The sequence below is a fragment of the Pelophylax lessonae genome, assembly GCF_965119305.1.
Source record: "Pelophylax lessonae genome assembly, chromosome: 9".
Taxonomy (NCBI): domain Eukaryota; kingdom Metazoa; phylum Chordata; class Amphibia; order Anura; family Ranidae; genus Pelophylax; species Pelophylax lessonae.
The window spans coordinates 92,092,122-92,105,532 of record NC_138776.1 but is presented as its reverse complement, the minus strand read 5'-3'; the positions used below and the strand labels follow the sequence as shown (position 1 = coordinate 92,105,532).

Sequence of the window (13,411 nt, the reverse complement as noted above, 5' to 3'; positions counted from 1 at the left end):
GAGATCTTTTTTACAGATTTCCCTCTCTGTCCTCTTGATAATTGAGTCCCCAACTACCACAACCTGTCTAACCTTTCCTGCGTTACGGCCCCCCTTCTTCCTGGAGCCGTCCCTCCCCTGGCAGCTGGGGGAGGGCGCATGCTCCAGCTCTGCCACCCCTGAGTTGATATCCCCCTCAACCTGCAACTCAGCAAACATGTTAGGGTCTACCAACTCAGGACTGGCCTCCCTGACTCTCCTCCCCCTAACATTCCTAACAGTCACCCAGCTGCGTACCTCTGCTGCTTGCATCTCCTCTATTCCTCCCTCCTCTATGCTGACCCCTGCCAGCGCCTGCTGGGTAATGTCCAAGCTCCTTTTCAGGTTGTAGATGCCACGCAGTCTTGTCACTGTGTTCTCTAGATCCACGATGTGGGCTTCCAGAGCAACAAGTCGCTCACATCTTGCACAGCAGTATTCGTCCTCGATTGTTTCATCAAGGAACGCATACATGCCGCAAGAAGTGCACTGAGTGGCATCCCCAATCCTGTCGGACATTATTACCCACTACTCTATGGGGATAATATTAACAACCTGCTCTTCCTTACCTACACTACCTCTAACTTCCCTGGTACAAAACCTGGGGTACCCACCAGTCGCTAATACCCTCACCAGTCACAGTTCAACCTGTGTAGGCGCGCCTGGCCGTAATCATCTCTCATACCCCTTAATGTTCTGATCCTTGAGATGTACGTCCAAGAGTCTTTTGAAAGTAGCCATACTCCCCGCAGTAACTACCTCTTTTGGTAGAGAATTCCACAATCTTGTAGCCCTAATAGTAAAAAACCCCCTGCGTTGCCTGAGGTTAAAACGCTTCTCCTCTAATCGCATTGTATGTCCTCGAGTCCTCATATAATTCCAATGAATAGCTTTTTTTTCTATGCTGAGATCACCAGTGAGGTATTTATAAATTGCTATCATGTCCCCTCTCAGGCGTCAATTCTCCAGGGAGAATAAATAAATGTAATTTAGACAGGTTTCCATAACTGCATACACAGTCAGCAGACATTAATGTACAACTATATCTACACTGCAAAGGAAATGACAGGAAATCGAATTGAAAAATCAAGTCAGCAACCAATATAATCGACTTGTTTGTGCAAATTAAAAGAACACCTAGGAATATAAAATAAATACTAGGTTAGAGGGATCCTCCGCTTTGAACTAAAGAATGAACACATCCCTTGCCCATATCAGTCTTTACCTGGGACACATTCTCTCCAGCACTGAGTCTGTCAGGGCTGTATAGGCAGCCTCCTGGTTGGTGGGTTGGTTTTGTTATCATGGATGTTCTCTGTAGCAAGCGAAAGGTAATACAAATAGAGGTAAACCAAGAGAAAAAGAATGGCTTTCATGTAAAGCCAGTAACCCCACCAACTTTTTGAAAAAGAGGGATACCTTTCAGCACAAAGTATGTATTCAAACTATATCTTGCCTCTAGGTAAAGGATCCATGAAGACTTAAAGGCTTAGTTCACCTTGGTTCACATTTTTTTTTCTAAATTCCAACTCCTCTATGTACCAATATAGCATTATGTACTTATTTTGCAAAAATAAAAGAACTTTCCATTAATTCTACAAAGGCTTACCTCGGTCTCTTCATAGCTGTTTAAACACACTGCTCGATTACTTCTGCCTTACTTCCTGGTCAGACTTTAGTTCATGATACAGAAAGGGGTTGACCAGCTGACTTGATTAGTACATACCCTGCAATATCAACTCCTTCCTGTCATGACCTAAAGTATTTTTGGTTTTATAAAAAGAAAAAGAGAAAACATATTTTGTATATATTAAGTGTTAGTCTAGAGCAAGCTAATTAAGTACTTTAACATTATTCACCTGTGTTTTGGCTATTTAAGGATTAATGTTATTAGTGTTTATGACTAAGCAAAGAAATTCATGAAACGCGTTAACCATGCTCTTCTCGGTGTATGTTATGTTGTTATCATGCATACATTTTTTTGGATGTTTGGATGATTTTTATGGAATAAAGTATTTTTCCTTGTATCCCAGAGTGCGGTCACTCTTTTCCCCATCTGGTCATAACATAGACTAAACCAGCACCCGGTCATCAAGGAGAGGATCATTATCACCTCCCTCCCTTTCTGTTGCAGCTTGTACCATTGTATTGAGGCTAAAACAACTACATGAAAAATTTTGTAAACATGCCAAAACCTGTGATGTGAAGCTCCTTCCTTTTCCCAAAAAAGCCCTGTTCTTTCTTGCACAATCAAACCTATTTTTTCTGAAAAGTAACACCAGTGAAGCATAGACTTCTACCAACCACTAATGCTGCTGAGCTCCGGGAAAGCCACACTAGTTGTTATGACCATTTTAATGTATGAAGCAGCGCACAAAGAAGAAGGAATCAAACTATCTAACAACGGAAATTACAACACAACTCCTACACCACAGTACCTCATCATCCGTCCCCAATTTCTGTCCTATTTGTTGTTGGAGCAGCTGCTTAACTTTCACCCATGTTGATAGCAATTGTTGTCTTATGGAAACAGGTACCACATCTTCTGGAGTGCTTCCATTTGTCAAATCCAAACAAAACTCACAGATCTAAATGTGAATACAAAGATCATCTGAATAAAAGTAAATACAACCAGGAAGATAAAGGTGTGTATATTGAACGCATCGCAAATCCAGTGAATTTTTACTTTAAATTTCTTAATATGATCTGATCCAAAGGAAGGGGGAACAATCTAGACTTCATGAAACCATAATTCCATATTGATAGGTAAAAATTCACCTGATCATTAAGCAATTGTGTTTAAATCTTTAAAATGTAACTCCAGCAAAAGCTTTTTTTAAATCTTGGACTGCTGTCTGGGTCTCTTCATAGGAAAATTCCCTAAACTTCCATTCCCGAAAACCACATTCACCAGGAACAAAAATGAGGGGAATCAGACGGAACACCTAAAGTAATAAAACCGGACATAGTATCTTACCATTAAACATTGCAATATAAATAAATAAACAAAATAAAAACATGTTTTATTTGTTGAGTGTCTCCACGCAGGGACCACCTTTTGTCTCAGTGGCAACTGTTGCTGGGACAGAAAAAAAGGAAAATATTTCTTATGGGAGATTGTAAAAACAAAGAACAAGTTTTTAACCCTTCCCCACTCTAAAAAAAAAAATAAAAAAAAAAAAGCTTTAGCTGGAGTTATGCATTTATATAAATAGTACAGCGCTTTGGCATGAGACACTTTACCACTTAGATAGAAAAAACATTTCACAACACAAGAACTGTAATGTGTGCAGTGCACACCAATATGCTGTACGTAATAATACCTTAAAAATAATTATTGTATCATCTAAACATCCTGGACGATGACACTTCTACATAAAGTTTCCAAATTATAGAGGGTGTGATGCCACATGTTTTAGATGACCCTCTACAATTTCTGAAAAAGCACCCACAAAATGATGTCTACTTTTGGAAGAAATCAGAATAAAAAAAAAAAATCGCAAATCCAATTATTCAATGGAAGATGACAAATGGCAACGTTACAGACCAAATTAAAAAAATTACAATTGTAACAATAGGATATTTCTTTTCAATATCCCCAGGAATTCTGCAGAACTGAACTAATTACATTTCATGAGTTATAGTCTTTTGATATTCAAAGCACAATATACGTGTGAGATTATATGGTAACCTGAAGGCTAAAGTGTAATGTCAGTGTCATTTTTTGATGGCTTTTGAAATCTACTATTACACTGAAAAAGTGGCCTTATGTTTAAGGCTGTATGAAGAAAGCACAGAACGAGGTGATTATCTACAAAGAAACCTTAGAATCGTTATTCAGAGGAGCCAAGCAGCTTACCAGAGCTGTCCAATCTTGGATAATGTTAGCACCATATAAACGTCATTAATTTCTCAATGAATACTGCTGTAAAATTAAACAGTACCTCCAGGGCAAGTTTTATATCAGGAAGACCATTTGGATCAATTGACAAAACATGGGCTGCGTTTGATTTTTCAGGTCCCTTCCCCGACACCTTCTTTCTCTTCTCTGTATGTTGACTTGTCTCTGGTCTTTTTTCTAACACAGGTATCCAAGGTTGAATTAAGCCTTTGGCTAAAGTACTGGAGAGGATCACCAAGAGCACTGGATTCCTAAGCAACAAATAAGAAAAGCTGGAACTTTGGTGAACTGTTCAGTATATACAAATGAAGGCGATTAGGTTAAAGCATACATTTAGGGAAAATGATTAGTCTGCAGCAAGAAGGTTATATTTCATTGCAACTGAAGAATTTGAAAAAAAAAAAAGAGCTATCTAAATGCTTCCTAAAGGAAAACATTCTGACATTCATAACACAAGATTCACAGTTATCTTATCCAATCATCCCATCAGTAACTAAAATTATGGCTGTACTGTAGATGGAATCAATCTCTCACTGCTTATAGTTCTCAGCACTTGTGTTCACTGTCCCTTTTATTCAATGGTGCAGCTTTCAAGTGTTACAAATAGCCAGCAGGTTATTACCCCACTATCGTTCAACCATATCTAAAATATCGGTTTTTGGTGGGCGGATCATCGATATAATTCAAAATAAACTAGTAAAAGTGTATATACAAATATATAAAATATATAAAGTATATCTTACCTTTCTTTATATAGAACACAGTTTGGAGACTTTTATGCCTATGCAAAATTTCAGTGTTTAAAAAAATAATATCTGTCCCAAAGCACTTCCTTTAATGGCTATTGCATTACATTTTTCCTCCGACTTTTTAAACAGCAACAATACAAGTTATTTTAAAATATTTTTACTGAACCAATTTAAAAACAGTCCTTGAGAGCCAGCCAAGTCAACTGTGCCTAGACCTAAGAGGAGAATCTTGGTTTAATGATGTCACCAGTCTTCTGAAGAGGGCCAGCAGAAATGTTTGCTTAGTCACCCTTCCCCGGTGACAACTCACACAGCCAAAAACAAAAAAGACTGAAATGCAGGTACCAGAATTGTCATGACTGTATGATCTGGACCAGCATGTTATTTCAGAATGATATGCATTTTTTTATGTCTGAACAATGATGAGTCCAGACTTCTCAGAGAAAGAAAAAACGAGAGCAGCTACCCCACAGATGCTCACTATCCTCCTCTAACAGCAGAAGCCTCCTGCGTTGTCTACATTCTGCATGGTAAAAAGCTATTGGGATGTACACAAAGAGACAGACAGGGTGTAGACGAGGGAAACTGCTGCTGTCAAAGGTAAGAAGGTGTTTGTTGGGGATAAGGGGGAGTGGTTCAGCTTAGAGTATTTGGGGGACTAGGGAGGCAGGCTGGGAGTTTTAAAAAGTCCTGAACTTCTCTTTTAAAAAGTAATAAACAATTGCAGGTTTTAAACTCACATATCGGTTAGCATGCACATATTTAACATGTGGTTGCTTTACATTGACTACATTGAATGCAAGACTTTGTGATTCTCTGCAGAGGAAGGAGGTGATGTCCGTGACGCTACATTGTACCCACCAATGCTTCCTGTATGCATTTCTGTTGCAAGTATGACAATGAGACCAACCATGGCTGGAGACATAAAAAGACAAAAACTCACCCATTATGTCCAGTTTTCTTGACTGCAGTAAGAAGTTTCTTCAGTGGCTCAACAAGAATGGATAGCCTCCCAGAACCAATAATATGTTTGTTGTGGTTAAGGATATACACAGCTGCATTGTGAGTAATCCACGCCTCCTGTAGGTCCACACCCAACTCTGCAGCTTTCAAAAAATTATCCATTGCATATGCCGAAAGCTGGGAAATCCAGTCTCTAAAAGAAATATAAAAAGCAAATCTAGATTATGTTGAAGATTTACTAAAACTGGTGCACTCACATTCTGGTGCAGCTGTGTATTGTAGCTTATTCAATTAAGCTTTGGCAATAATACCTGGAAGATTATTGGTTTCTATGAAGAACTGCACCAGATTTTACACTCTCCAGTTTTAGCAAATAATCCCCCTATGAGTTTCAATATTTATTTGTGAAAAATACTAATAGCACCTAAATTTGTTTCCTCACTATAACTGGGTTTTCATTACTGCAATCCAAATCACTCTTGGTTTTAGAAACTGTCTATATTGCAACTTATTGGTAGTACACAAATTAAAGCATGTACATTTAAGGTTAGGAAAATCTTTCTCCTGCTACAGGACCTTACTTTTCTTTTCAAATGGTTCATAAAAAAAAAAAGATGGACACCAGTTGACTACATAATTTCTGATTTTTATGTCCAGCCTGCAGTTATGCTTTAATTGGTTATTCCAGATAAACATCTGTCTTTTTATATAGGCTATGCAGTCAAAAGTATGCAGATGCCCATCCAAATGATTAAAGTGGAACTTAATCAGAAAATTAAGTCTTGATAGGTCATTTCAGGCTGGACCCTTTTGCAGATATAGCTATGTAAAACATTATAAATAAGTGCTTATACTAGTTAAAATCCAGTAATGCACTGTCTCACCCTGCTCTGCATATGCTCAGTTGTTCTCTTGGTGCTATGACTATAACCAAATTTACGAAAGGCTGATCAGCTGACAGCTTTAAGATTTACTGTCGCTGAAAGGGGGAAGCACGCAACAGGAATTACACAGACTGTGCCAAGTGAACACATACGGGATCGGGAGGAAGAAAAGAAAAGCAGGAGAGATGACAGGACAAACTTTGCTACCAGGGAGACACATAAGAGTTAAAGTTACAAGGATAGTGTCTTATCTTATTTCATTTCACTGATATTCTTTTCTTTATCCCTCATATGCAGCCTGTGAACTTCAGTACTGTAAAGCTTTTGTCAACCTTCCTCTCTAATTATTTGAAGACTTACCATATAGGCTGGAAATATTTTAAATTACAGAAAGTGAGATATCGTTTTTGAGACCAAGGAGATGTGGGAAGGGTTTCCAATAAGGGAGTGACTGCTCTGGGCTTCAACAAAATGGTAGCCTCCAACAAGAAGAAACAGGAGTAATGCTGGAGGCCATTTACAGCAAATACCAATTTTGCTAGCATAATTATTAATGTGGAATGTATGTTATTGTTATCAAACTGTTATGGGTAAAGCTTTAGGTTCAGATGTTTGCAGTGAAAGCTATTATTAATGATACAGTATACAAAGACATTTTGTGCTCTTCCAAACCTCCTGGTAACAGTTTAGTGAAGACCCTTTTTCTGTTCCAGCATTACTGTGCCCCTCTGCATAAAGCCAGCTCCAAAAAAGACATGGTATTGAGGACTTTGGCGGGGGAACACTTACATGCTTTGTACAGAGTCCTTGCCTCACCCTTACTGAACACTTTTGGGATGAATTAGGACACTGGGCTCAATTCACTAAAGAATATCTTATGAGATTATTGAATCATGTGATACATTTTTTCCATTTATCTCATGAGATGCTGAAAATGCCAATTCACTATCACCTTATGAGCCCTTTACCTCAAAAACCAAAAACATGAAGCAAATTATTCATAAAACGGTGTTAAAGTCAATTTACTAAATAAAGAAATAAATAAATGCATGAGTTAAATAGGTAGTGTTCCAGGCATGAGGTATTTAAGGAATGTAAAAATATCATTTGGAGTAGTCTCTACCTTTTTAGATCAGTTTCTCAACAGTAATGGATAGAAACCTAGATATGGAAAAACGCAGAATCATTGGGGCTGATTAACCTAAAGTATAACAAAAGGCAAAACATTTTTTTCTAGCTTTGGATAGAGTAGGGAGAGATTAGAACACCTATCAGTTTTTATTACGGTCTGTGCCCCCGTTAGGGAGATTCGCCCTCTCTATATATATGTGTGTGTGTGTGTGTGTGTGTGTGTGTGTGTGTGTGTGTGTGTTTGATCTTTTTATACTATTTTAATCCAATATTTGACATTTATAAATATATTTTGTATTTTATTAATTTAACTTAGTTGTTTTTGTTACACCACGTGTGTCCTGTGAAAGGAGCTTCCCTTTGACTGGCATTTTCTTTTGTAGTAATACATATGCTGCATATTTCTACGGTTAAAACCATTTTACCTCTATATTAGCACTAAAAAATAAAAGGGGTTTTTATCTTTCTCCACTGTATCCATTCCACTGAATATCACGCTATGAGATAAAATACTGCATGGTATCATGGGTAAAATACTTCACATTTTGATGAAACAACTCACGCTTTATTTTAGTAGCATTTTTTTTACTTGCAAACAAATGTTTGAAAAAAGCTACGAGTTACAGTATTTTATATCAGATTAATAGAGGAAAATAACTCTTTGTGAATTGAGCCCACTGACTAAGAACCAGGTCTTCTTGGATGCCATCAGAACCTGACATTACAAATGCTCTTTTGGCAGAGTGGGCACAAATATCCACAGACTAATGCTGGTCATACACTAGCCGAAAAATCGTTCAAACTCATTTTTGAAAAACGCAAAAATCGGCCGTGATAACAGACGATCGTGTCATCGTGTAATGACCGAATTTCGAACGATAAATCGTTCAATGGACATAAATGAATTAGTTTTTCGTTCAGTTTGTCACATATGCCTAGTGCAAACAGTTTGGGCAAGAAACACATTAACCTTTCAATTCATCGTTCGTTCGGCAGAATTTTCCAAACAGTTCCTTCGATATTTCTGCTTTGAAAAGTTAAAACCAATGTTCTGATTGTGCCCATTAACTGGACAAAAAACGAACGGACCAAATGACAAATTTTTGAACGAATTTTCAGCTAGTGTATGGCCAGCATTACTCCAAAATCTTGTGGAAAGCCTTCTCAGAAGAGTATAAGCAATTATAACTGCAAAAGGGGAGGGGGGCAAATTGTGTCCATGGCTTTGGAGAGAGGTATCCAGCAAGCTTGATAAGCATGATGGTCAGGTGTCCAACACACATTGCCAAGTATGGTCTGTGGCAGTCATTATCAGAAAGGTTCAAGTAGGAGACAAAAAATAATTTATGAAAAAAAGCTAAATTAAATCTAGTTATGGTTTAGACCTACTTTACAAATATCTGATTAGAAAAGCCTTATTTTACATGCAGTAAATCATGCAAATATGATTTAGGCGTTTGGTCCCAATTCAATAACCAACCTCGTGTTTTGACAACCTAACTTGTGATTCTCATGCTATTCAATTCCATGCAATTGTATTGTTCTTTATTGAGAATGACAGCATCCCTAAAGTACATGTATGATCACTGAACCAGAACCTGCTGGAAACCAGATAAACAGAACCACAAGTGGCTCCAGGCACTAACATCACAAACAGGAATCAACATTGTCAACATATATCACAATTGACCTGGAAAGTCTCTGTTCACGTCACAGCTCTGTAACTTTTTCAATGTCCAGAGCTAGAAAGTTTTAATTACTCAGCAAGATAAATAATCCTTCTTATAGATTACATCTTTCCTGGCAACACTAAAAGGGTCAGGCTGCCCAAAACTGGTAAAAACAAAGATGTGAGCGAGCAGCCCATGTTTCAGGTGCATGAAGTAACCTGTATGCTCTCTAGAGTTTTTCTATGACATACCTCTACCTTGACTTTTTATCAGAATTTCAGCTGAGCCATAACGTAGGACATTGAGAAGGAAGGAAATTACCCATCAAGTGACAGCTCGCAAGCATTGTAAGGTGCGATGGCCCACTGACCAGATCACAGCCTCAGACAGCCAAGTATTAGAAGTGAATGCAAAACAAATTATGAGCTGGAACAATTCAATTTGTATTAATCTATAATAAAGACTACATTTTTAAAGCTAACCTGTAGGCAAACAGTTACAATACATTAAAATACGTAATACGTTTCCTGCTTTACTTGGAAAAGTACTGTATTTCTGACCATCAATTTCTGAGATTTACAAAGCCTTCCTGACAGCATAGCTGGGTTGGTGAGCTGTCTTTTCTCTATAATGGTTATGCAATCCACCGTGGACCCAATGGACACCTCCCTGTCCCCAGCCTTTATTTGAATAGTGGGGGAGCAACAGCAGACTACTGAAGTCATCTTTCTGCTTTCCTTCTTTCAGCAAGGTATGTAAATGTGAATACAGAACACCTCATTGGCTCCTAGAGTGGCATCTACACCCCCCCTTAATTTAGTGCACATGCAATAACAGGAGGCTGATATTAATACACAGTCATTGCATTATATGTGTTTTTTCTTTTTTTTTTGTATATACAGTGGGTACGGAAAGTATTCAGACCCCCTTAAATTTTTCACTCTTTGTTATATTGCAGCCATTTGCTAAAATCATTTAAGTTCATTCTTCTTCCTCATGAATGTACACATAGCACCCCATACTGACAGAAAAACACAGAATTGTTGACATTGTTGCAGATTTATTTAAAAAGAAAAACTGAAATATCACATGGTCCTAAGTATTCAGACCCTTTGCTGTGACACTCATATATTTAACTCAGGTGCTTTCCATTTCTTCTGATCATCCTTGAGATGGTTCTACACCTTCATTTGAGTCCAGCTGTGTTTGATTATACTGATTGGACTTGATTAGGAAAGCCACACACCTGTCTATATAAGACCTTCCAGATCACAATGCATGTCAGAGCAAATGAGAATCATGAGGTCAAAAGGAACTGCCTGAAGAGCTCAGTGACAGAATTGTGGCAAGGCACAGATCTGGCCAAGGTTACAAAAAGATTTCTGCTGCACTTAAGGTTCCTAAGAGCACAGTGGCCTCCATAATCCTCAAATGGAAGACCTTTGGGACGACCAGAACCCTTCCTAGAGCTGGCCGTCCGGCCAAACTGAGCTATCGGAGGAGAAGAGCCTTGGTGAGAGAGGTAAAGAAAAACCCAAAGATCACTGTGGCTGAGCTCCAGAGATGCAGTCAGGAGATGGGAGAAAGTTGTAGAAAGTCAACCATCACTGCAGCCCTCCACCAGTTGGGGCTTTATGGCAGAGTGGCCCGACGGAAGCCTCTCCTCAGTGTAAGACACATGAAAGCCCGCATGGAGTTTGCTAAAAAACACCTGAAGGACTCCAAGATGGTGAGAAATAAGATTCTCTGGTCTGATGAGACCAAAATAGAACTTTTTGGCCTTAATTCTAAGCGGTATGTGTGGAGAAAACCAGGCACTGCTCATCACCTGTCCAATACAGTCCCACCAGTGAAGCATGGTGGTGGCAGCATCATGCTGTGGGGGTGTTTTTCAGCTGCAGGGACAGGACGACTGGTTGCAATCGAGGGAAAGATGAATGCGGCCAAGTACAGGGATATCCTGGACAAAAACCTTCTCCAGAGTGCTCTGAACCTCAGACTGGGCCGAAGGTTTACCTTCCGACAAGACAATGACCCTAAGCACACAGCTAAAATAACGAAGGAGTGGCTTCACAACAACTCCGTGACTGTTCTTGAATGGCCCAGCCAGAGCCCTGACTTAAACCCAATTAAGCATCTCTGGAGAGACCTAAAAATGGCTGTCCACCAACGTTTACCATCCAACCTGACAGAACTGGAGAGGATCTGCAAGGAGGAATGGCAGAGGATCCCCAAATCCAGGTGTGAAAGACTTGTTGCATCTTTCCCAAAAAGACTCCTGGCTGTATTAGATCAAAAGGGGCTTCTACTAAATACTGAGCAAAGGGTCTGAATACTTAGGACCATGTGATATTTCAGTTTTTCTTTTTTAATAAATCTGCAACAATGTCAACAATTCTGTGTTTTTCTGTCAGTATGGGGTGCTATGTGTACATTCATGAGGAAGAAGAATGAACCTAAATGATTTTAGCAAATGGCTGCAATATAACAAAGAGTGAAAAATTTAAGGGGGTCTGAATACTTTCCGTACCCACTGTATGTCTGGCTCAGCTTTAATTATAGGTTTACTTTACCACAATTATGTCAACCTATTAATATTTGTTTTATTTTTATCACTTGTAGGCATGGTAGCACGTTCTTACCTATAAACAATCCATTCTGGGTCTTCCTCCAGATTCACGGGGACATAAGATGCTGGGCGCATACTTGTGTCTTCTGGTGGGATGGGACGTTCATTGATTTTACAACCCTCTGACTTCAATAAGTGTATTGTAGCCTGAAAGACAGTCAAAAAAGTCCATGGGGTTGATTTGCTGGAGAGTGCAAAATCTGCAGTGAAGCTCTGCATAGAAACCAATCAGCTTCCAGGTTTTATTGTCAAAGCTTAACTGAACAAGCTGAAGTTAGAAGTTGATTGGCTACCAGTTTCAGTAAATCCACCCCCATATGTGTACATTATAATGTGGAAACACTGTACATCAGTAGCAGAAACTTCAGAATACATTTTAGATATTTAGCTCATATGCGTAATTTTGAACTAGTTTATGGGCATTGATCAACTATTTTGTCGCAAACACTGCTCAAAAACTGCTGTTCTCTACTATTTTAAATTGATAAGAGTAGGTGGTACAGAATGCATTGCTCTTGAAAACCACAAGAATAAGCTGTTCTTTCCTTTCAACATAATGCTTTAGTAATAAATGGTCTTGCAAGATTTAGGAGTTATTATTTTTTTTCTTTACATACAGATATAATGTCCATAATATTCCCTTTGTTAGAACGTCGTCTACTCATGGGTGTCTTAAGCAGTGAGAACCTTTGCACTTCAAGAAATTAAAGGCAAGGTAAATATTTCCATATCCTCCAAAGAGACAATACATTCCATTGGAAGCACCAGTACTGACAAATCTTTGACAGGACTTCAATTGAAGCGTGTAACATCATGTAACATCCACTGCCTCAAGACAAGCCCTACTCTTCCCAAGGACATTATAAAGCCAGTGCCCAAACCCAAAACTTGGCAGCATAAAGCGAAATAGCATCCTTTTTTACTTTGATTTACAGAAATACAGATGCGACTGTCACTTTGTAATGCACATTTTACATATATGAAGTTGTAAGGTGATGCTTGAGTAAACACCCGGGACTCATTTTGTAATAGTAGCAAATCTAGGCCTCATGCACACTTGAGGTAAAAAATACTGCTTTTACAGGTGTTTGAGCTCTTTTATCCTCGGTCTCTAAATGTCCCTCCATGTTAAAATATAAAGAAATCCGTGCAAAAGATCAAAAATTCAAAAAATGAAGCAGCCACCAATCACCATCACCAATTGTGATACAAATCGCTAAACAATAAATATATCAAAAGGCAGCGCTACATATGCCGAAACAGTTAAAACATGAACTAAATATGCAATAAAAATAATATACCATATAAAGAAAGTGTAAAGTGCTTGTGCAACAAGTTAGTCTGTCCCCCGATGACGCCATTTCCGACAAACCATGTTGGCTGTGGCTGCGACGTGGCATCATCACGATCACCCACCGACCGGAGACTAGAGCCCAGCATTGTTTTGTTTTAGCCTGCTACACTGG

The 13,411-nt window shown here is 38.7% G+C and overlaps 1 protein-coding gene across 1 annotated transcript in view; it reads right to left on the bottom strand.

Annotated features, from left to right (window-relative positions):
• CFAP46 (cilia and flagella associated protein 46) overlaps positions 1-13,411 on the bottom strand; it is a 363,053-nt gene that overhangs the window by 238,387 nt on the left and 111,255 nt on the right. Inside the window, exons 18-21 of the mRNA XM_082268864.1 lie at positions 11,959-12,092; positions 5,612-5,824; positions 3,963-4,170; positions 2,457-2,606 (exon numbers count right to left, since the gene is read on the bottom strand). Coding sequence (XP_082124990.1) covers positions 2,457-2,606; positions 3,963-4,170; positions 5,612-5,824; positions 11,959-12,092 — 705 coding nt within the window. The remainder of the gene's footprint in view (positions 1-2,456; positions 2,607-3,962; positions 4,171-5,611; positions 5,825-11,958; positions 12,093-13,411) is intronic.